General features: G+C 41.6%; 1 protein-coding gene across 2 annotated transcripts in view; it reads left to right on the plus strand.

Moving 5' to 3' along the window:
- Positions 1-25,770, plus strand: part of si:dkey-49n23.1 (semaphorin-3D) — a 134,169-nt gene that overhangs the window by 88,084 nt on the left and 20,315 nt on the right. For both annotated transcript variants that reach the window (XM_041979376.1, XM_041979378.1), the window contains 8 exons: positions 15,569-15,723; positions 16,182-16,244; positions 16,445-16,564; positions 17,450-17,534; positions 19,674-19,802; positions 20,164-20,306; positions 22,546-22,660; positions 23,035-23,104. In XM_041979376.1, the coding sequence (XP_041835310.1) occupies positions 15,569-15,723; positions 16,182-16,244; positions 16,445-16,564; positions 17,450-17,534; positions 19,674-19,802; positions 20,164-20,306; positions 22,546-22,660; positions 23,035-23,104 (880 nt within the window). The remainder of the gene's footprint in view (positions 1-15,568; positions 15,724-16,181; positions 16,245-16,444; positions 16,565-17,449; positions 17,535-19,673; positions 19,803-20,163; positions 20,307-22,545; positions 22,661-23,034; positions 23,105-25,770) is intronic.

The raw sequence follows: 25,770 nt of genomic DNA on the forward strand, positions 1-25,770 counted from the left end.
GAGGACGACCCGGAGGCCGTGCAGACAGCAGGCTCCGGTCAGGAGGCCGGACGAACCGGGGCAGAACCTCCAGAGGACGACCCGGAGGACGCACAGACAGGTTTCCAGGCAGACGGGCAGGCTTGGACTGGATCTCTGGCGGCGGACGGGCAGGCTTGGACTGGATCTCTGGCGGCGGACGGGCAGGCTTGGACTGGATCTCTGGCGGCGGACGGGCAGGCTTGGACTGGATCTCTGGCGGCGGACGGGCAGGCTTGGACTGGATCTCTGGCGGCGGACGGGCAGGCTTGGACTGGATCTCTGGCGGCGGACGGGCAGGCTTGGACTGGATCTCTGGCGGCGGACGGGCAGGCTTGGACTGGATCTCTGGCGGCGGACGGGCAGGCTTGGACTGGATCTCTGGCGGCGGACGGGCAGGCTTGGACTGGATCTCTGGCGGCGGACGGGCAGGCTTGGACTGGATCTCTGGCGGCGGACGGGCAGGCTTGGACTGGATCTCTGGCGGCGGACGGGCAGGCTTGGACTGGATCTCTGGCGGCGGACGGGCAGGCTTGGACTGGATCTCTGGCGGCGGACGGGCAGGCTTGGACTGGATCTCTGGCGGCGGACGGGCAGGCTTGGACTGGATCTCTGGCGGCGGACGGGCAGGCTTGGACTGGATCTCTGGCGGCGGACGGGCAGGCTTGGACTGGATCTCTGGCGGCGGACGGGCAGGCTTGGACTGGATCTCTGGCGGCGGACGGGCAGGCTTGGACTGGATCTCTGGCGGCGGACGGGCAGGCTTGGACTGGATCTCTGGCGGCGGACGGGCAGACTGGAGCTCTGGGTTGGGCACCAGTAGTGGGTAAGGGGCGTCTCGACCCGAGACCCCCTCGGAAACAGGAATCAGAAGAGAAGCATCACCACTGAAGACCCCCTCAGGAACAGGAATCAGAAGAGAGGCGTCACCACTGGAGACCCCCTCAGGGACAGGGACCAGAAGAGAGGCGTCACCACTGGAGACCCCCTCAGGGACAGGGACCAGAAGAGAGGCGTCACCACTGGAGACCCCCTCAGGGACAGGGACCAGAAGAGAGGCGTCACCACTGGAGACCCCCTCAGGGACAGGGACCAGAAGAGAGGCGTCACCACTGGAGACCCCCTCAGGGACAGGGACCAGAAGAGAGGCGTCACCACTGGAGACCCCCTCAGGGACAGGGACCAGAAGAGGAGCGTCACAATCGTTGACCCCCTCAGGAACTGGGACCAGAAGAGACGGGCAGGACCTGGGCACCGGCGTGAGACGCCGAAGAGCTGGGCAGGACCTGGGCACCGGCGTGGGACGCTGCAGAGCAGGGCAGGACCTCGGAGCTGGCGTGGGACGCTGCAGAGCAGGGCAGGACCTCGGAGCTGGCGTGGGACGCTGCAGAGCAGGGCAGAACCTCGGAGCTGGCGTCGGACGCCGCGTCGCAGGGCAGGACCTCGGGGCTGGCGTCGGATGCTGCGGCGTAGGGCAGGACCTCGGAGCAGGTGTGGGACGCTGAAGAGCTGGAGCAGACCTGGGAGCAGGCGTGGAGAGCTGGGGCACTGGAGCAGACCTGGGAGCAGGCAGGACCTCCGCAGGCTGAGCTGACAGGTTCTCCGCAGGCTGAGCTGACAGGTTCTCCGCAGGCTGAGCTGACAGGACCTCCGCAGACTGAGCCACTGGAGCTGGAGGTGAAACTGGAGGCGTGGGCCTGGGAGCCCGTGACGACACCCGTGACCGTGGAGCTGATGGCGTCACTCGAGACGTGGACCGAGGAGCTGGTGTCGACCTCCTAGACCTGGCCTGCCCCAGTGGTTTTGGGCTAATCGCCAATCTGGTTCCCCAGAACGGCGACCACTCTGGATATTCCAGCGGCTCAGGCTCCGTGTCCAGTCCAAGGAGCATTCCCACCAGTTCATTTGACGTCATGTACTCGATGGGCTGCCGCCCCTGGTGCCTGGACGTCCTCCTCCTCCTGGACCTTGTGGGAGGAGGATCAGGAAACCACAGGTCTGGCTCCTCCACCGTTGGGAACCAGTCAGCAACCTCAGAACCGTAAAACTGATACCAAGCCATCAAACCTGCTGGGTCCAGTTGTGGTCAGATCCTACTGTCACGAATGGAGGTGGGGGTGAGGACCCAAATGCAGGCAGGAGGCAGAACTGGTGCAGGTAAAAGGTTTATTTTCCAGGAACACAAGACAGGCAACCATAGACGACGGGGATAAACTCCAGAGAACAAAAACCAAACATGACAAAATGAGGATCTGACAATGAATGACTGAAAACCGGGAGTACTTATACACAGAGGGAGTAACAAGACACAGGTGAAGTGGATGACTAATCAGACCAGGTGAACTAACGAGGCAGGAACAGAAAACCACAGGAACACAAGAGGGAAAACCAAGCATGACAAAACTGAAAACTAAAGCATGAACATAAGAACTACAAACCAAGAACATGACCAAACTAATCATGACAAAAACCAAAATCCTAAACAATCAAAACACCCACCAAAACCCAGAAACCGTGACAAAAAACCCTGAGCAACGTTTGAAACATGGTGCAGTGCAAAGTGGTTTGAGGGGGGACCTTTTTCACTGCTGCACCACTAAACATGCAGCAGAGCAGCCGAGTTATTGGAGATGTTGAGCAGTGAAAATGGATGAAGTTCTGAAAGTGGCATTGACGTTGAACATGATGACAGAGAAAAAGAAGCTGTATCTGTTGTTTTAAAGGGTCGAATGTGGAACAAAAACTATTTAGCCAAAATTCTGTTGAGCTAAAGCTTTCGTCAGAGGCAGCAACACAAGCAATTTGATGCACCACATTAGCAGCAAACATACTTTGGAGTACATATAGCAAAAGACATGATTCTGCTGTGGAGAAACATGTAGAGACATAGTAAACTTTTATCATGGGGAAAAAAACTCAGTGTAATGAAACGATCATGATTAGCTGAAACTGTGTTTTCTGAGTTCAGTTTTTCATTTTTAATTTGAACTGTCATGATAGCTGAGGATAATTATAATTTAAGACATGCGTGTATAATTGTGTTTCCTCTTTCCTGAGGTTTTTATTGGGCACTTCTCAACGTCTCTGCACAGAAATTCTGACTTAGCCAGCAGCTCCCTTCAAGCCATCCCACCATTTAGTTTGTAAAAAACAAATTTTTCTTTAGGCTCAGCCAACAAAATTAAAATAACCTGTTAAAATAACAAGCCTAATTATCCAAAGATAATTATTTTGTGCTCTCAAACAATTAAAATATTCCAGTCATGGGCTGAAGGTGGAGGTGAGCCAGCTCCAGGTTTTTATTTTGATTTTTATTTTATCTAAATATGATTTCTTTGTTACTTTAACTAACAGACATAGTTTTAAACATGTCTTAACATACATGTTGAAGCTATAAAATCTTTTGTTATTTTATCAAATTACAGCATGTTTTAGAGTAACATATCATGGGGAGTTATAATGTGAGATGTTTACTTTTGCATGAGCTGCACATGGGTGTGCTTAAAACTGAAACAATTAAAATGTATTCATGTTCGTCTGGGAGTTCATCATACATACAGCTTCTCGTGCAGATGGAAGATAAGGTAATCTCCATCATCTCCTCTCAGGCCAGGTGTCAGGGGCGGTCGTGGTTTGGTTTCCATCATCTCACAGACCTGCTTTCATTTCAGTCCAGTCCCTGAAGACGTGCTGTGAGATGCTACGTCTCTGGTTCTCTTTAAGTGTTAGCATGTGCTAACCGAGGCTAATGTGTTGCAGCTTGTCTTTAGACTCCCATGAAATAGGTCAGGTTCTGTCCTTTTGTGGTTAGGAACATAAGAAACACAGATTAAATGGGAGCGTCAGTGAAGATGAAAGTTACCTTTCACATTACCAAACCCAAAAGGAAACACTGAAAACAAACTAGGGAAATGAAGTGACCAGGATATTTTTCATCATGTGTATATTCGATAAATGCACCATTTTAGTCAATCATTTAAACATGTATACAGACAGAATTATGGTATATGTTTTATCCTGTTCACCAGGAAAAGTGAACCAAATAAAATACATACTTTTGTGCTTACACAATTAAGCCACCAAGAATTTCTGCTTCTTGCTGCTGCCTTGTAGACTGAAAATGAAAATAAAATTAAAATGTTTCCATTAAAGTTTAACAGCAGGAAGGATAACGACAGCGGAGGTTCCCCTGGTTTTACTCTCATGTACCAACTCCGGAATAATCTGGTGTATTAAAACAGAGAGATGTGATGAAGGTTGATGACAGAGAAGAAGTGTTTTAAATGTACTGCTGTGATCAGTGGGAAAACTTCCTCACCGAAGCTCCTTCTTGAATTAAGGAGACTAAACACTTCACTGTTTAAAACATGGCGGTCACAAAGTGGTAGTTGGTTTGGTTGTTTGGTCTACTTAAGTCCGCCCCCCAACTCCTGACACAAGTGGCTCTTTGTCCTGGCCCAGTGAATGAGTGGTATGAGCCTCAATGAACGAAACAGGAAAAAATGTTCCTAAGTTAGATTAAAGTACCAGGATGGGCATTATTACTGTATGAGAGTAGGAATGGAATCTTTAATCAAATTTAAAATGGTTAAAATTTTACAATTCACTTTAAAAATCAAGTTTATACATTTTTAAACTGTACTGTAAAAAAAAACAAAAAACCAATAGCCCACAACCTCAGAGTAGCGCATAGTACAATAAAAATAATTACATTTTAATTTCAATTTTAAGAATTAAACAAATTTTTAAAATTTACGTAATCAACTAAAACAGTAAATAACCTGCAAAATCACACTAAAATGTACAATTCTACCATTTTCAAAATGTGAGATTTAAAATTAAATTCAAAAATAAAAATCTGAAATTTTATCATTTTACTTTATTTACGAAAACAGTTATTAATCTACAAACTCACATTAGCACACACTTAAATAAAACATTTACATAATTTACATGCATTAGTAGTTTTAATTTAGATTTTTGATTTTAACATAAAGTTTTAAAAATTCTAAATTTTACCTTTGTTACCTAAACAATAAATAGTCTGTAAGCTCACACTAGCACACACCATAAACCAAGATCATACTGTTTCACAACAAACTGACTGCAAATTTTGGCTGAATTATGATTGTACGATCTTGCTTTTAGGAACAGTTTTGTAATGAGCCGTGTATTGAACTAGCCCAGGTTTGTTATAAAAAAAAAAACCCTTCACCACAAAACTAATAATCAGCTGATGATCAGCTGGGTGATAGATGAGTCAGCGTAATTCTTCCTTCTCATCAGCTCCAGAAACAGTGGTGTTCAGTGTCACTCCATTCATTCAGGATTCAGTCACACCTGCACCTTTAAATGTGGTTTTCATCTAGAATTTAACTGAAAATTGGTTATATTCATGCTTGATGTTCGGTCTTTTCTAAATAACTACTTTTCTAACTAACTAATTTCTTAAATTTTACAACAGTCTGACTTTCTGGTGAATCCGATATCAGCACACATGACTCTTTAAACTTTTATTTAAAGAATAACTAATACAGGGAAAACTAGAATCAACCTTGAACTTTGTTATGTTTTTAGTATGTTTCTTATCATGCAGGACACCGTAAAACTGGTTTTATGGTCTCGGTGTTGGAAACTCTCTTCCCTCCTCACCAGATATGGACTACTCAAAAAAATGATGATGCCAAAAACATAGACTTTAAGTATTTTAATTACATGTAGTTTTTTCATGCAATTTTATTACATAAATTCAGTGTGATGGTCCCATTTACTTCAGTGTGTTTCTATCATACCATGCCAATGTGAATAAATCAAATAACTTATCCAGATCTGATTAAACTTAATGCAAACTTATGCATAAACTTTATGTGTTTATTCAGTTATCTATATACAGTTTATGTGAACTTTCACATAAACTCTATGTATTTATTAAAGTATCATATATACAATAGTAATGCATTTCAAATTGGCTATTCTGTCTTTTGTCATAAATCACAAAGCAAAACACAGCATAGTTGTGAAAACATTTGCATTGACATGTCTTACCTCTAACTTTCCAAACCCACTGATCCAGGATTTACACCCACTTCTGAAGGTGATGTAGCAGCTTAAAGCTCAAACAGGAGACAGACTTCTGTCCAACTCCTTCTTTTTTCAGCCTTTGCAGAACTATTTCTGCATGTTGTCCAACACCACTGATTTCCAGGAGAGACTGACTGAAGATGTCCTGCATCTGTTTTTAATCTTATAGTTAAACGTGGCTTTAAAGGAACATTTTGGATAGGTTTGTCATTTGCTAATGTAAAAAGAAAAGGTGAAATCATGATGATGCAGGAAGGAAAACAGGACATGTTTGTGGTCAAATATTTCACTTTTTATGTTCACAGTCTTCAAGATTTGCTGCAAATACAAAATAAAATCAGTTAAATTTTCATTCTTAACATACAGACTGGAATGAAAGGGATTTTTTTTAGCTATCTTATTCCTTTATATCCTCTAAAACTAATGGAGGCCAGAAATAAATGAAAGTGAAATTCACACATCGGCAGCGTGAACCGTTGTTGCTGTCACTCAGAGATGCTGCCTAACTTTCTGTCAGAGTTCAGATGCTTTTCTATGTGATGAGAAACACATCTTGCAGCTAAAACACACTCCTCCTGTTCACGTGTGTGTTTGTTGTAAATCTCAGGCGCTGCTGCTGCTGTGTTATAATGTGTTGGTGTTGGCCGGGAGCTGATAATCAGAGACGGTTGATGAGCAGCAGACAGAAATGTCTGACAGGTGAAGAATCGTGTCACCTCTTATCTAATAGTTGTTTTCTGTGTGTGAAGAGCAACACACTCTTTGAACTCCACTCATGCTCAGCACAGACAGGCTGCTAATCTAACAAAACTGTTACACCGAGTTATTGATCAGCTGTCTGAGGGCAGCTTGTCAGTGGTAATCTGTCTCTCTTGTCTTTAGGTTTCTATTTGTCGTTTATCATGTTAATTTTCAGCTGATTCAGCTCATCAAATCGTCAAACTTCTTACAGTTCATCTCTTCCTCAGCCAAGCTCACTGATTTAACAAAAACCCATCCTTCTATTTTACCACTTAGTCCAATTCAGGGTCGCAGGGAAGCTGAAGCCTATCCCAGCACTGAGCAGGTGAGAGGCAGGTAGGTCACCAGTCTATCGCAGGGCTTATCACATTACCGGCATTTAGATGGCGCTTTTATCCAAAGCGACTTACAATGGTTAGGCAGTGGTGTTAAGGGTCTTGTCTCGTCACTACAGATTAAAGATTTGTCATGTGAATGTGGATGTTGGGTCCTAATTCACTGCCCTTTTTCAGTTTTAAAGCAGGCCAAGCTGTGCTTAGTGTGATCTACAAAGAGACTGACTTGTTTCTCTCATGCTAACACCTGTGATGATGGTGTGAAGTAGTGATGTGCCTTATTTACCCATCAAATCCTGCTGGGCCGCTCACACCCTCTGCACAGAGCACGTGTCTGACTGTGCACACAGACACGCATTTAATGAAGCAAATCCCGTTTTAATCACCTTCCTGATTGCAGGCAATCAGTGTTGATCACAGGGAACAATCAGTCACGCGCACAGATGTTGCACAGACTCAGTGAAAACAAAGGACGTTCTGTTTTACAGTTCACTCCCCTAAACTTCTTCTTTCTTAATTCTTTTACCGGCGACAATGCAAAGAAACATAGAGGACATACAGAACCACTGCTGTTTTCCATGTAGAGTATAAATGCAGCTCCTGTCCCTGGTTGGACTTTTCATCTAAAAGAAAAATACAAAGTCAGTGTGTGTTCCAGGCTTGGACTAGGAGATCACCTGGGCTATGTGCAGGCGCGGCATGTTTTGTTCTTTTAGTTTGGTTTGGTTTGTGTTTTCATATACAATTCCATACATTCAAGCACCGCTTACATCACTGATATAGATCTTCACATGTTTTTCTTTACTTTATAAATTATATTTTTGTAAAGAACCACCTTGTGTCTGCCTCCCTTTTTGTTGCAGCTATTGAGTTGGGCTGTAACAATATAGACACAATCCCTACAATCTAAAATCACAAAACAAAGAAAAACACATATACTAGTTATACTCACGAAGAAACAGCTGGATATAACCATATATCTCATACGTGAATATATACTTGTCATATTTTCAGCCTGTTCTTCACAGTGGATGTAAATGTTTAAAAATCTGTCATAGCAAAAGATGCCCAAAGATGGTTCTACAAAAGGGGATTTTACACACATTACTAGCTGATTTCATGGGGACCCGACTACTGTGCTATCGTTGAATATATCCTGGGATCTGGCCCAGATGTGTTAAAACATTTGAACATTAGTTTCAGAAAGCTAAACTTGATAAAGCTTTCACACAGGAACTATAAAGAAATATTATTTAACACTAAAAAAATGGTTGCCAATCTCAGTTGTGTCTGTACATGTTCATCTTATAATTAAAACAAAGGAATAAATAACCTGCATCATCCGGTGCCTCCGGTACGGCATTGACGGCACCTGTCACCTGCTGCCACTCCTCTGCCTTTCTGACGCTGGTAATGCCCACGTCGTGCCCATTTCTTCCTTACATATGAAACTAAGCAGTGTTTCCAAAATTTCAATCCCATTTCTTCTACAGGATCTGTTTCGATGTCACATTTTGGGGAGATTGTTAAACAAAATCAAATACATAGTCAGCCATCCTGATGTCTTGATGATCAACATTTTCTTTATGTGTTCTCATAAAATCATCTTAGCTGAGTAGCTGATCACACAGATTTACCAGAGGCTTAATGAGTTATAATTTTACTCATTAATTCAAGTTAACTAGTCTGGAGTCACTGTGTGAGGTAAAACAAACGCACCCCGAAGAAGGCGATGGCGATTTGCTCAGTCATCGTTTATCTCGTATTCTATTGGCTGGAGGAGGTTTGACAGGCAGCAACTCAAAAGAGAGGAAAAATATCCAAGAGCAGAAATTTTGAGAGAGCAGAGAATTCAATACTAAACTTGACAAGAGGAGCAGAGATTTGAAAAGAAGAATGATATTTGAGAGCAAGACAAGACTTTTTGAGTGTGAGAGCAGAGTTTTGAGAGACAGCAAAATGATATGTTAGCATGAAAACAAGAAATCTTACACTCTCAGAAGCTGTACCTGAATCGAGAAGAATAAAGGTTCAGATTTCCTGCCACTGACCAATCAGCAATCATCCAGATTATCAATCAATTTCAACTTCAACTCTGGAGCATGGTTGAAAAAAACAAAACAACAACAACAAAAAAAAAAAAACAGCATTTAATTGAACCAGACTCACTGGGACTGAATGATAGTCCCATCACGACAAACATCAGCTGGATCTGTACTTTATTGCATTTTTTTTTTCCCGATCTTTCTGCAGATTACGGATATGTTTTCTGGACAGCTGTTGATTTTAAATGATGTTGGTTATATAAGTTATCAGGGGAAGTAATGGAAAACTTGTAGGCAGTGAATGACAGATCTAAGTGTACTTCTGTGTGACGTAAAGCGTTTGACTTTCTTCTCAGAATTTCATGTCATATTTTCCACCGCGTCCCCCCTCTGGGAGAACACGAAGATATCCCCTGCTAAGTTTTCTTTTAATTATGTGGTTGATTTCCCATCTCAACTGCATCTGATGGATGGGATCTGGAGAACTCCGAGCCAAGTGCAACAGGTCCATAAATAAGGTCCTGCTTACGCTGTTATGTCTCCAGCTCCATGTAGCCCAGTGAGTCAGGGTGCTCCCATTCAGCCATCTGAGCTGAGATACTGTAGCCTCTTAATGTACTTTTAGTTTGTGTTGTGTGAAATATGTTGAAGGAAAGTCTGAACTCTGGTTTTGTGATTCTGTTTGCTTTTGATAAACGTTTGTTCACTATGACCTGATTGCAGTCTACAACAAGAGCATGAATCTGCATGTGTGCTCTGAATATTCACTGATTTACTCACAGTGTGTCTTTCTTTTTTACCTTAAAATGTCTTTATTCACTGCTGTCAAAGCAGAGTTTAGTTTGATGCTTATTTAAATGATGGATGTATGTTTGTTGAGGGTCATTTATTTAATTTATTTATCTTTTTTTTATTGTTAAAGTTACTGTTATAACTTTAAACTCTAATATATTTCTACGTATGTTCTGTGTTGAAATCCCACAACTTCTCCTAAATTCAGTTATTTATTTACATGTGAAGATTATCCTTGGAGTCCTTTGAGAGGATTTTGCACAGCTGTGCTGTGAAGATTTCGCTCAGGCACTGCACTGCCTCACCTGGAGCACCCAGATGTGACTGTTATACATTTTGTCTCTGGGATCTAAGGAAAACAGTTCTTTCTTGAGTCCCACTCTGATCAAATAAGTCTTTTCTTTTCACGCGACGTGAGAGTGCGGTCGTTTACGGCGTAGGTGACGCTGGTGAGTTTGCTCGTGCACTTGATCGTAGGGAGTATGCATAGTTTTGATGTCATGTTGCAGTTTCTCCTCCTAACCTAAAGGTGGCAGCAGGGGTTGTATCGGCCGGTAAACTCACCAGGTCGGAGTTTTTTGATGATTCACTTCAGTTCAGCAGGTATTTTCTGTTTTAAAACTGCAATGGTTTAGTATGGTTCAGTGTCTTTATTAGCTTGTGAAAGATAACGAAGACATAATTTGATCAGCTTCTCATCAACACTGGTTGTTGTTTTTAAAAAGGGTGGTTACCACACAAATTCAGCAAGAAGATCCAGACAGAGCCCTCGATATACTTGAAATACTCGACTATATCAAGGGTTCTGGATCCAGATATCCGGCAACACGTGATCCCAAACTGACCAATTACAAGAGAGTACCTCCGCGTAACCGTCAACAGGTCTGGAAGAGGTGTGCGTCGAGCCTCTGCGGAGCTACGCCGAGCCTACGACAGGCAACCATAAATCCGCCTTAAGAACAAACTTTTAGAGTTAAACAGCATAAGTCACAAGCTGCATTAACATGGAGCACTTTTGAGCCAATCGACTGTCCAATCAGAAAAACACCGCGTCATGTAAACATGTCAGCTGATCCGAACAGCCTTGATCTGAAAGAATTTTCAATCCGATCAAGAGGGATGGTTTAAACCTTTTCAAGATCGGATCAGCAGGAAAAAATAACCATGTATTAGGGCTGCTCGATTATGGGAAAAATGATAATCACGATTATTTTGATTGAAATTGAGATCTCGATTATTAAACACAATTATAGATGAAGGGGGGGGCATTTGAAGTGTTTACTGTGGCAATACAGACTAGTTTCTTTCCACCAGGTCCTCATAGCTATTGTTTGTCTCAGACCTATGTTCTGCCTGGTGTGATCTGGAAAAAAATAGTCTGGAGACATTTCGTTGTTGTTGAAATCCACGTCAATAAAATGTAGCGCGACCTTTCTATACGGCTCTGGTGCGGCTTTACCACAGGTCAGTAGCTTTGGCGAAACATTGGACTGTCACCACGTCTTTCACAACACCCTCACTACACTCATCATACAGGACGGAAAGAGACAGTCCACTAACATGGTGTTGAGATGGCAGTGATACTGTTTGTCCAAAGTGTTGATGAGTTTCTTGAATCCCGGATTGTTCACTGAGTTAATTGAGAAAAAAGTTCTGTTTGTTTATAACGTTTGTCTCTCTGTGACTCTGGGAGCTGGTGGATTATTTAGTTGCGACTCACAAAAATTGAACATTTTTCTATTTTTTTGTGTTGCGTTGCAAGCCCTCTGTGTGCACAAACGCAACATTTTACATGCACGACTGTCGCCTGTCGCTTGGCTGGAGGAGGACAGTGATTTTCGCTTCCTCGTGCAAGTTTACATAGAAAATGATGGAGAAGGAGCGACGCCGCCTCCCGTGTGTCCAGGTGTTTGCAACTCGTTCTGAATAAAACTAAAGCGGTTGGGGCTGTGGGAGGAGTCTGCAGCAATGACAGCTACGCTCGATTTGAAAACAGCACAAATCGAAGGACAAAAAATAATCGGACCATTTCATTTTTATGATCGTTGAAAACCCAGATCGTAATTGCGATTAAAATTCGATTAATTGCCCAGCCCTACTATGTATACAGTTATTCTGATCATTTTGTGATGTATGTTGTTTCTGCGCATGCTTGAACCACGTGGGGGTTAAGTGATGTAATGGGTTTCAGGGAACACTTGAAACATGGTGGTGTTACACCAAAATCTGTGACCCATCAAAATATGTGACCACAAGGGGGCGATAGTGTACATTTCTCTGCATGTACATTTTAGAAGACGAGCGAAGTCTTGAAAAAAACTTGTATTTAGGTCTAAGTTCACGGTGTTCTTGGCTATGTGAGGGTCACATACTGTATTATGTTAGAAGAGTCCAGACTATACAAGGGGTGATCTGAGTCACCAGGATTGACAATGAGTTTTGTTTTTTTTTTTTGTTTTTTTTTGTTTGTTTGTTTGTTTGTTTTTTGGTTAAACTGAATGCAGGATTTTTTCACTTAATGAATCCAGTCATTTTAGGAGTTGAAGACATCAGTTGGCATTTTTGTTTCACATCCATGTTGTCCAGACTAGACAACACTGAGTGATTAAGTACAGAAATGTACTTAATCACATAGTAGAAGAAGAAATCCACTACTTATATTAAACAACTCAATGACACCTTGAGGTAAATATGCCCATCAACAGTTATAATAGCGAACAGTGAAAAACCATTGATACAAAGTACATCATTATCTCTATAGCTGTAATAATAAAAAAATATTTATATGTGATCAGGTTGAGTCATTGCAATGGCATAGAATTTGTTATGTTAGAGGGAATGTTCATTTTATATAATTATTAGTCAACATGTAAAAATGTGTGCAAATTATTGTGGTACATTTGTTGCAGGGATCTGAGCCAAACAAAAATACCTTTTCAGTCTGTACAATATAATGCGAAAGTCAGATAAACACATCCGTTTGCTATTTTATGAATTTTATTACATTTCAGTTAATTATGTAGCCCAAGTCACAACTCAGAGAAGTAAAATTCTCTTCTCTGAACTGCCTGGCTTGAGGCAGTCAGCTGACAAAATAATACACTGATACATGCTAAGGAAACAATTACTTTTTTTTCATTTTAATTTAGCCATTATTATTATTATGAGCACTATCAATCACTCAAAAGCAGTTGGAAAATAATTTTTTTGTGCTTTAAACTTTTATTATTTTTCTTGACTCTAAAATTATTTCTAAGGCCCATCTTTCTTTTCTTTTCTCCTCAAGTTCTGACTTAGACACAACCACTCTCAGCATAGTGGTGAACTCGGACTGAGTAATATCAGTTTATTACATTTACTTTGTCACGGACGTCGTCGCACCATCATCTACCTCCTGTTGTGGTGCAGGACAGGAAGCCATATGCTCTCTGATTGGACAGTTTGATTTGTCACTATCCAATCAGATAGAGGTGTAAAGACAAGGTAAACAAATCTGCAACGTCATCTTTAACTAAACAAGTACAGTCAGATGTTAAATCTCACCTTAAATTTGTGTCATTGCTTAATTTTGTGTTTGAAGTGTCAATTTGAGTGAAACTGACAAATGATACTAGAAGGTAAATAAGAGGTGTGCAGCTTTATTTGTTGTCATACTGGAATTAAACTTTCCTTGGAAAACTGAGGAGCCATTTTCATCCATCATGTCATTTATCATTTTCTTTAACTTGGCCTTCCAAAACTCTTTCAGACTAAGCACAAATAAAGGCTGTAAAAACAAACCTGAGCACATATTTCTACAGTTGAGTTTCTATTATTATTCAGGTCTTCCCTCCACGGCCAGTTAGCAAACTGAATCTTCGCTGTCACCTGCAGTGTGATTGCCAGAGCAGTGATTTATTTCCTTTTGGGCGTGTTTTTGTGGTGGCGAGATGCTACAAAGCCACGACTCGTCCTTCTTTTGAGCTAGCAGGATGCACAGGCAGCGCCTCTGCATATCCACAGTGTGGGGTCGGACAGAGTTTCATGGTTAGTTTCCTTCACTCCTCCATATGATTATTTGCAGTGCATGCAGGTCAAAGCAGGCTCTCTGGCAGATACGACAGCTGTAAAATGTTTAGAATTTCAAGGTTAATTAGTTGCTTTCACTCAAGTTTAATTTACAGCTGGATTCCACAGATTTACCTCCAGTAAAATTAAATGTACTGCATTTGTCCGAGTTATAAGAACATTGTTAGATCATTAAAGACCGTAGAGTCCTACATTCAAATTACTTAAAAAAAGCCTCTATACAAGGAAGCTGGTGGAAGAGAAGGGGAAAAAGGACTCTATCAAACCTCTGCTGGGTGTGCTACTGCAGCAGATTCTGCATTTAAATTCTACAGTTAAAGATTTGAATTAACAAAAAAATAGAGCTCTAGGTTTTCATTGCATTTTATAATTGGCCAACTTTTCTAAAGTTCACTATTTCGAGTGTCTTGCATAATTAAGAAAACCCTGATAATTAAATGTTTAGAGCGTTATGAAGAACAGAATCAGACAAGAACTACAGACTGCTGAGCAGCGGATCAGCAGTCTGTGGTTGTTTTCCAATTATTTTCCTTGTTGTGATGTATGAAGTAACCACAGGCTTCCAGGGAGAAGTCACCTTGATGTCTCTCCCAAACTCCAACATCCACCTCTGCATTAGGTGAACTTGATTCTCTGAGTTTGGACCGAAGTGGTGCACCACGGCTTGTCCTTGCGTGAAAAGACAAATAACTGGGTGGATGCTCCTTTTATACCCAATCCTGACACCCTCACCTGTCACCAGTCAACATGCTGGTTGAAGAATCTTACAGAACCATGTCAAAGAATTTAACAAACTTTGGATTTATGTTTTTATGGCTTTCTTGAAATAATTACCACCCTTTCACTAAATGAGGTTATTAAACAAAGATCCACTACATTTGAGCTGATGGCTTCAGAAACTCTTTTTTAACTTTTGTATAAATGATTATTTAATCTGTTAATTAAATAGTGTAGCTATTAAAAATGAGAAACTAAGGTCAGCCAAAGTCTGACATAAATAATCAAATATATGTAGATATTTTCTTTTTACCTCGAATGTTTTTCTCTGGTTTACATTACGGTAATTAAACTCTGTCATTTCTAGTGGATTTATTGCTTGCTGGCACAGACCTGCACTGACCGGTGTGGATACAGCTCCGGGAGGCTGGCTGACAGTGTTACAGCATCAGCAGTGTGGCAGCCGAACTGCAGGGCAGTGCCAAAGCTTTAAGCTTAATTTGCTCTGCTTGTTCAGGTCGTTTTCTGCCTGCTTTAACTCTGACTCCCCAGAGAGATGAGAGGCAGTGGGTCTGCAGCCCAACTAGTGTGTGTGTGTGTGTGTGTGTGTGTGTACCTTTACATCACAAATGTTACAATCAGGCAGATGTTTGCTCATAAAAAAAGCTGAAAAACAAAAAAATGTTCTGAATGTTTTGGGTAATGAGAGTAAAATGCAGTGGCATGAAGTAGAAAAAGTCCTGAATGCTCCTGTCTGTCCCTTCTGATCAGATCTGAGGAATGGTTCGGCGGTCTTCTGGGAGGGCGGAGTCAGCGGCGGCTACCAGGCATTGTTGTTGGACGAAGATCGAGGTTGGCTGCTGGTCGGAGGGAAAGACCACATCTACCTGCTGAGCCCTGACAGCCTGGATCTGCCCACACGGACGGTGAGACATGAACACCACCATTAATATATACACATTTAACCACCACCACCATCACCATTACCACTTCCATCATCACCAGCGTCACCATTACCATCACTACCGCAACCATCGTCACCAGCACCATCCTCACCATAACCACAATCATCATCACCAACATCACCACCTCTTCTAAAGTTAAAGCTACCCCACTTCTTTAGCTAGTTTTCCTTACCACATGCTGCCCCACCCATGTAGAGCACCTGATTGGCCCCCACCACCATTGTTGCTATGCCTAACTAACAAACACACTGCTGATGATGTAACACCACGATCAGCCCCTCCAACCTCCCTGTGCTGTGATGTGAATTAAATCTGAAGTGGTTTTTGCCTGCTTGTTTTTCCATCCAGCGTCTGACTGTCTGGATATTGACCATGAAAGTGTTTCTGGACTTTTCTCTCATGTATTTTACTTTCTTCAGATCTACTGGCCGGCTGCCAGAGAACATGTGGAGCACTGCAGGCTGGCAGGCAAAAGTCTGGAGGTAAGAGTCCTTAACTGAGGCTGGAACCAGTCAAACAAGCACAATATGAAACAATAAACAGCTTTCACTGATGCCCCTTTTTTAGATTTATGAACTGACATTCATTTGAATTCCTACTGTTCCTACAAACATGTGTCCAGTTCTGTTACCTGTAAAGTAAATAAAGTTGTGCTGAATGTGAATGTTTGTTTGATTTTCAGAGCGACTGTGCCAACTTTGTGCGTCTGCTGCAGCCTTTCAATAAGACTCATGTTTATGCTTGTGGCACTGGCGCCTTCCATCCACAGTGTACATACCTCCACCTCGGGCACAACTCAGAAGTAAGAAACTCATCAATGATTCATTGTTGTAGACAGCTAAACCTGCAGCCTTCAACAGGATGCCAAGTTAAATATGAAATCTAGCATCCTTTATCATTTTTTTACATTTCAGGAAACAAATCTGCTGTTTTTGGCACTTTACTACGTATTTTCCTTTTCTTTTTGACACACCAAACAAAAAACACACAAAATGACCAGAAAAGATTGGATTCCAGAAACTACCACAGACAAACAAATAACCATGAAAAGATTAACCAAATCCAGGGAGGTTCAAATATACCATTATGCAAAACATCTAGAAAATGCACATTTAGGAACGAACTGACCACAAAAGACATTATTGCCTGGGTTGTAGTGAAGTTGCATCTTTAAGGATGCATAATATGTGATATATGAGGCTCCCTCCCAGATAATATCTGAGCAGTCAGGTACAAGAACTGGACTGAAAATCAGGGGGAAAGCAGAAAATGTAAAAAAAACAAAAAAAAAAACAAATCAATGAAAGACTTTTTACAGTCTGGAAATCTGTTGATCAGGACCACTTTAACAGATTACAGCAAATTCTGGCTGCTTGGAAGAGAAATGTGTGCAGTGCTGTAGGTCTATAGATAAGTTGGGACCAAAAATAGCTTTAGAAATATGAACATGGTAGTTTTAATTAAGAGAAGACAAAGCCGTGCCCCCAACCCAGGGTTTTATTGTGTAGCAGTGTGTTTGTGATGAACCACAGTTCCTCAGAGGTGGACTGCATCCAATGCATGTACAGATTGTACAGATGCATACGGATTGTACAGATGCATTCATGTAGATAACATCTCCATCTTTTATGACTCATCCTGTGTTGGTGTGTGGTCCCCCTCCTCCCCCCTCTACCCCGTCCTGCAGGAGTTCACGTTGTCCCACACAAGGGAGTCAGGAAGAGGAAAATGTCCCTTCAGCCCCAGAGAGCCCTTCACTGCAAGACTGACTGGTGGGTGTCATCCACTGAGCATATTCATAATACACTCTGTGACCACACACATACACACACACACACACACACACATACACACAAACCAGTTAATTTTAAATGATTGTGTCATTGTTGATCTCTTCTGGTGACATTAATGTTGTGCAGCATACAATCCCTTGACTGTCTGACGCCTCGCCGCCAATCGCCAGCTCAGCCGAGGCGTGTGTGTGGTCTGAATGAGTTATTTCATACGCTGACGTCGGTCAATGCCCCATGTGACATTCAGGACATAAAACACATCAACTCCGAGATGACGATGACAGCCTTTTTGTCTGGAGCTTGTCTGGAGAGTCAGAATCAGCCAGCAATGGAAGCAGCTCATAGGAACGGTTTCTGCTATCCCTGTTTGACCTCAGTGAATTTAAAGGGGGACCCACAGAAGTCTGAAATGAATAATTCTATTAAAGTTCTTGAATGGGAGTTAAAAGGTGCTCTATAATAAAATATTAGGACAGCATAACGGCACATCGCACCACGTTTCACCATCTTCTCGGGAACTCTCCTATTATCTGTGCCTTTCACCGCTGTTTCCTGGTTAGTTTTGATTTAGTTTGGCTAAAAACGTGGTGGAGAAAAGAAAGAGGAAAGGGACTTTCTGACAGAATCTGAATCCCACTGCAAAGGAATAAGATAAACACATGCTGACCCCGAGCTTCCTCCTCAGATTCCAGTACATTAAAAAAACACTTTTGGACTGGGTGGATGCACTTTGTGTGTGTTTTAAAGCTACAGAGAAGATGATTCTCAGGTTTGTAGTGAGTGTTTGAGATCTGCTGATCAACATGAAGAGGTATAGAAATCTGATTTCCTTGTTTTTCTATTATTTGTCTATAATAACGTGAACCAGTTCAACTGTAGCCTCAGTTTCCCGTTCTTAGCTGACAGGAGTGGCAGGAGATGCTATTCTGCGTACTTTGGTTGGAACAAGTACTTATTTGATGTCCTGTTAGCTTTCTACCCATTCTCCTCTGAACTCTGAGATCAACAAGACATTTTGGCCCAGACAACTGCTGCTCCCTGGATATTTTCTCTTCTTCAGACCATTCTCTGTAAACCCTGGAGATGGTTGTGTGAAAATCCCAGCAGATCAGCAGTTTTTGAAATACTCAGACCAACAACCATGCCACGTTCAAAGTCACTTAAATCCTCTTTCTTCCTCTCTGATGCTCAGTTTGAACTACAGCATGTTGTCTTGACCATGTCTACATGACTAAATGCACTGAGGTGCTGCCATGTGATTGGCTGATTAGTGTCAAAAGCAGTTGGACAGGTGGACCTCATAAAGTGAGTTTATATGAAGTAAATATTCCTTATTCTGTTTGCCTACATTTGACAGCATCCAGCCATTTCTTATCACTTAAATCACATTTCCGATCAATCTGCCAGATAATCTTCAGATTGGAACGTGTATGTTATTTATAACCCAGTTTATAGAACAGAGTTTGTTTTTTCTAAGCAACAGTGACAATGACAGGCACAGACAGGTAAATCACTGTTGTTGAGTTAAATCCACTTCACAGATGATTAGTTTCAACAACATGCAGACATGAAGTCTGCCAGGAATGAATTCTGTATTTACCACAGAGTTATTTAAGCAGTTTTGTAGCCACAGTAATTCACATGCACAACACAAGAGTTAGAATTGTGGATGTGTCTTAATATTTTTATTTTTTATTCCAAAAGAAATGTTATATAACAACCAAGACAACAAGCCAAAACTCAAGACACTGAAATTCCAGAGGCTAACCTTTGATTTAATGACCATAAAGCTAGAAATTCTTTCAACATTAAAACCAGAAACATTTTAGTGATGCTGATCTCAGATCAAATCAACATCCCAACATTTTGTTTTATGACTTGCCCTCTAAAAAGGAGCAGAGAAGAAAGAGAGATGTGCGCATGGATTTTATACATCAGCTGCCAGATATTCACTGTTCTCCTCAAGTAAGGAAAATGTGTTATGTGGAAGCTGGAAGCAGAGCTATAAAACCAACTGAACGCTCCAACGCTCTCTGGAACTACTGCCAGGTAAATACCTGCACAAGGACAAATGCCCTGTTTTTAATGCCAATTCTACTTTTCTTTATTTCTCCTCAGATGGTGAACTGTATGCAGGCACCTCGGTAGATTTTATGGGCGCAAATGCCGCTATCTTTCGGACGTCAGTCCAAGGCAGCAGTCAGCATTACATCCGGACTGAAGCCTACGATCACAACTGGCTCAATGGTGAGAAACTCCTGTCAGAGTCTGTTTGAGTTCTCATTTATAATGTTTAGCTGTTTATTCTACAACTTTATACTGTGCAGGTCCAACCTGCAGAACTCTGAACATGGACCGAGTTCCCACAAAGTTCTGCATGCAGGCCTTGAAATAAAGATCATTTCAATGCTATAATTCGTGTATCCACAAGTTTGTGGTGGCTCGTTATGTGCAGGAGTTACATGCTGGTCACACAGAAATGTGTGGTGGACACTGAATCCCTGACTTTTTGCAAAATCAGCTGTATAAAACTGAAAACTCCATCTGCTTTACTTTTACCTGTAATATAAAATAACGCAGAGCTAAACGTGTGGTGTGTCCCTCTCAGAGCCGGAGTTTGTGGGCTCCTTCTCCATCCCTGACACCCACAGCCCAGACGACGATAAAGTCTACTTCTTCTTCAAGGAAAAGGCAGTGGAGGCCGACCAATGGGACAGGAGGGTCTACAGCCGAGTGGCTCGAGTCTGCAAGGTAGAGACGGACACAGAGCTGCACAAACTGACTTCATACAGGATGCAGTGGCTTATAAACCACTATAACACTATAAATCATATCAGTGTTAAAACTTCGAAATATTACCAAAATATATATTCCTAATTATATCTCAGGTTCACTGTTAGAAAAAACTACAACAAGAAAGCTACCAAAAGACTTGAAAAGTTGTGTTAAAATAAAGGGGCTTTTCTTATTGTGAGTTTTTACATTAACTGGTATTCTTGTTCTTAGGATGTCAAGATTTTATTTTCACAAACTGACACAATTTCCTGGTATTTTAATTAATGCTTCAACTGAAGACGTCTGGTGGGTTTATTTGTTTACATGTAAACATACGAGTTTCACAACTTATAGTTGCATATTGTGAGAAGCCCATCTCAATGAGGTTGTTGTGGGTTTTTTACATTTTGTTACTGAATAATATAAAAAAACATAAAAATAACGTGAGGGAATGAAAGCGTTGTGTTTTGACAGATCTGCTCATAGCAGCTGGGTTTAACCCTGTAATGCCAAATGTCTCATATTTTATACCATTTGTGAGACTTTTGCACCATTTATAATATAAATATTTCTCTCAAATTGGTATTTATCTACTTTTAAACTTTGGCAGATTATCTCAGGGAAGCACCCCCTAATGACGGTATCCTTTCTTTTCTAAGCTCCCTCCAGACAGCAAAAGTCAGTCTGATGTCTCTGTCTCTTTCTATCTTTTCTTGTTTTACACCGATAATATCCCCGTGCATTTCTTCGCTGAATTAGTCATGGTGCGCATTCAAAATAGCCAGTATGTTGATATCCAGTTGCTGGTGTTTTTTGGTGTGGCATAAAGCAAAACGCAGCTGTCGTGTGGTGCTACTGACCGGGGAGAAAGAAAGTGTGAATTGTGATTTTTCAGCCTCGGGACACTACAGGGCAACAATGGCTCCACAAATCTACATAATCAATGTCTGTGTACCATCAAAATGGGGCAGAAGCACAGAGTTTTAAGGTCGGAAACGTATGGAGTTTTTATTTTAAGGGCTCTTTAAAACATTATTTTCTCCAGGGATTTTGCAAGCAGTCATCCAAAAGAAATAAAAAGTTTGGATTTTGATTAAAGATCCAATAAAAGTCCAAATAACAAAACTGATCAATTTCTTTCTGTTAATTTTTCAGGCTTTACAGTATTTAGAGAATGAGCCCATTTACTCCATACCCTTATTTCTGCAGGATGTGCTTTTTAAAATTAATTTCACATCTTTGTGCAAACACACACATGTAAATTAAGACTCAACTTACCCTCAATAACCCTTGACATTCATGATTATGTAACCGAAAGCATATGATGCCTGACCTGAGGGCTCGCAACCTCAGATATTTACATTTTCTTCATCTGCAGTTGCATCTGCATGTTATGAACTGGACTAGATTGGTAAAACACCAGTAAATGGTCTGTACTTATATAGCGCTTTTATACAAAGTGCTTCACATTCACCCATACAGTCACACACTGATGGCTGAAGCTACCATGCAAGGCTCAACCACGACCCATCAGGAGCATCAGTGTCTTGCTCAAGGACACCTCGACATGAGCTCGACCGGGCCAGGATCAAACCGGCAACCCTTGGGCTACAGGACACCCACTCAACCCACTGAGCCATGCCGCCCCATGGCCAGTAACAATGAAGCTGACATAATTACCACACGACAGGTGGTTGAGTCAAAACTCCTTTTAATTCCTCCTTGGGTGAACACTGGGCTTCTCTGCGTTGCTCTTTTCCATACAGTTTTGTTTCAGAGGCTAACTACTGTTAGTTTGTGTGTTAACATGTTAACAAGTTTGTGTTTATAATGGAAGAGTCCAGTGTTGTGCTTATTCATGCTTACTGGTGCTACATTTGATTATAAATGGGAACTTGGAATTTTCCACTTCTAGCTGGTAAAAATCAAATCAAACCCAAACAAAAAGATTCATAAACAAAGACCTGTGAATTTTAATTTGTTCCCCTGTCAAGAGCAGGTGTAACCTTACATGTAAGAGTAACCTCACCAAGTAAAACGTAAAATAGATCAATTCTTGATCTAATAAAGCCATTAATTACTTTAATAGTTAATTATTAAGTCTAAATATATTTGCTGATGAGAATTTGTGGTTGTGACCTGTTGAATGTTTAAATATTTTGTGAGTGAAAATCTTCTGCTCTCTTCATGCTCTGCCTCGTCTCCTTTCATCCAGAATGATGTTGGGGGGAAGAGGAGTCTGATCAACCGCTGGACCACCTTCCTCAAAGCCAGACTGATCTGTTCTGTCCCTGGTCCATCTGGAGTTGACACACAGTTTGATGAGCTAGGTAACGCCGAACCCTTCCCTCCTTTTCCTTCCTTACATAATGTTTCTGGAACTGACCCCTAACTTCATCTTTCCCTCCCTGAACAATCGAGTTCATGATTTGTGCAGTACTGATGTAAAGGTTGCCTCCTTTCCTTCCTTGTTTCCTCCTCACCTTCTCATTTCAGTTTGCCCCCAAAGTCAATAAAACTACGGAAACTCAACTTTTATAGCTCCTTTATTTTCCAATTTGCTGAACAAGTCAGTTTACAGGAATGTAAAGAAAAATTCAAATCCTCCATGTTACTGAGGACTTTGTCAAGTCAGTCAGCTTCTAGTCTTGGGCATTGCTTCTTGCTTTGAGTATAACAAAAAAACCTTTATGTTTTTTTCTAGAGGACATTTTTGTTCTGGAGACCAAGGATCCTCAAAACCCAACTATCTACGGTGTCTTCAGCACATCCAGGTGAGGAGATGCCATTTCAGTTTCAATGTTTCTTAAACTGTAGCAGAACTGGTACATTTGTCTAATTAAACCATCAAATAAATGATTCTGTAATTTTAAAGGCAGCATAAACAAGGTGAACATGTTAGCAAACACCAGCTGAAACTGTGAGCACACCTAATGCTGAAGACCCAAATGCAGAAATCTTGATAGATAAATAGATAAACCCAACCCTCCTTTAGATGCAGGTGGACTGCTGCCGTTATACTTTCAAGGTAGCAAGAGAAAAAAAAGTTTCTGCAGACATCGGCAGTTTTAGTCTGGACCACACTTGGCCTTTACTGATGGCATTGTTGCTATGCAAGTATGGCTGCCAAACCTCAGCTACATCACCACCTGATGTGGGCCACAACACACTTGCCAGTGCCGTAAGTGCACCAGAGGTGCCAAAAGTAGCCCAGATTTGGCCCAGGTGTGTCTGCTATCTAGGTTCTGTTCCTTTTCTTTTCCTTCTGTCCTGGTGGGGACATTTTGTGCGAGATGGTGCAGAGTTTTGACGACGGCCAGTTTAAATTCCAGTGGGTGGTGAGAGTCAAAGAACAAAGAATTGGTCTTTGTGTGTTGGTTACTGGTTCATCTCAGTTTTAGACTTCCATCATCATCAAAGTATACTTTGCTGTCTGTTACATCCTCCCTGGTGAATTTGGTGTAACTGTTCACTGAGTTGACATGTTTGGTCTCTACTTCCTGCATTTCAGGTTTGACCCTTGTGCTGTCCACATACCTGAACCAGTGGCTTGGTATTGTTTCCTTCTGTGGGTTCAGTGTTCCGATTTCCACTTCCTCCATATAAAGGTTGGCCTAAACTGGAGAAGCTATAGCACATCCATGCATCTGCCTTTAAAACACATTCCTATACTTAAGATAGGGTGTGGACTTGTGGAGGTCTGGAAGTGTACGGATCTGGTCCGGAGTGAAGTTGGTCCTGTTGTTTAATAAGTCATCTTGTACCAGATGTTTCCTGAGTGTCTCCACTGCCTCAGATATAGGTATACACGTGATGAGTGAGGAGACATTAAAGGACACACTGGTTTCACCTGGTGCCAGTTTCAGATGTTTAACCTGGTTGACGAATTCTGCTGAGTTCTGTATATAATGTGGAGTGTGTCCAGCGAGAGGGGCTAAGATGAAGATGAGGTGTTTGGAAAAACTCAGTTAATGCTGCTGGTGATAGTTTTGAGTGGGGATCCATCCTTGTGTGTCTTAGGAAGACCACATATACACGGTGTGGCCTCCAAAGGGTAAAGTTTGAAGTAAGAATGGTGATAAAAACATTTTTCCTTTCCAGTTGTCACCTTCTTCTTGTAGCTGCCTGTTGGGTTCCTCTTCAAAACCTCCTAGGTTGTACTGTCACTTAACATTGTGACTATTTTGTAGTGTGTTTCAAACCCAGCAACACACAGAGGCAAACATTAGTCCACCCAAAAGATAAAACACCCAAACACAAGATGAGCGGAGTTGTATATACAGTCCACTGCAGCAAGGAATGCACAGACCTCTACATAGAAGAAACCAAACAATCCCTTGCGCAACACAGCAGAGCAGCTCTTCAGGTCAAGATTCAGTACTCAACCTAGCTCTTAAGGACAAGAGACACTCTTTTCAGGACAGTAAATGTAGATTTTGGACAGGGAAGACAAATAGTTTGAGAGAAGAGTAACAGATAAATGTTAAACATGAAAAACAAACATTACACGGAGGAGGTAGCCTCAGGTTTTTTTTGTCCAACACCTACAGGGCAGCCTTGACTCTCCTTCCCAGACAGTTTCATAAATATTCACACCTACAGTCTTGTGACCAAACACATCAGATGTTGGTCAGTTAGCAACTTAGAGGTGGCAATGATCCTAGCAACCGATAGGATGAAACAGAGCAAGGGTAAAAATTTCCAGAAGAAAACAGTATTTACAGGGAACAAGCAGACATTAAACACACAGTCCAATTCACTGTAGTCCAGTCATAATCCAATCAAAACAAATTCACATTAGGCAAGTTTATAATAACTGTTCATATACTCCAATTCATAAAAATAATTAATTAGCTAAGGAAACCAATGGATTACATCAAATCTTCTCTTTGAGTCAATCCTCCATCCTTAGCTGCATGAGAAGACAGAGAAGAGGAAAAACATCCTTTTAACAGGAAGGAAAATCTCCACCAGAACCAGAACCAAGAAGGACGGCCCTTTTGGACCAACTGGGGGTGGCGAGGACAAAAAAGAGTGGTCAACATGCACCATAACTCTAAGCCAGGAATACCTGCTGAGAAGGAAAAAAGCTCAAGCCAGTCCTACCAGCTTTATCAAAAAGGAAGATTTTCTAGCATGATGTAAGTGTAATGTAGTAACTGATAACCAGGTGGATGACAGGAACAGAACAGCTAAACAGTGTGAAGCAGAAGCACAAAGCAAATGTGACAGAAAAAAATAGGGACTGATTATATTCCAGATAATGTGAAAAGTTAATGAAAGTAATAAAAAAACTAATAATTTTAAAGCAAACAAAACCATGACGAACAATGATTTTTAATATGCAGGCATTTCAAGAGCGAGATGATGGCAAACTTTCTAGACTTCTTTCTGTCTAAACAAAACATGAAGACATAATAACGCTCATTATAGGGGACGG

Source organism: Melanotaenia boesemani, chromosome 3 (assembly GCF_017639745.1).
Source record: "Melanotaenia boesemani isolate fMelBoe1 chromosome 3, fMelBoe1.pri, whole genome shotgun sequence".
In the NCBI taxonomy this organism is placed as follows: Eukaryota; Metazoa; Chordata; class Actinopteri; order Atheriniformes; family Melanotaeniidae; genus Melanotaenia; species Melanotaenia boesemani.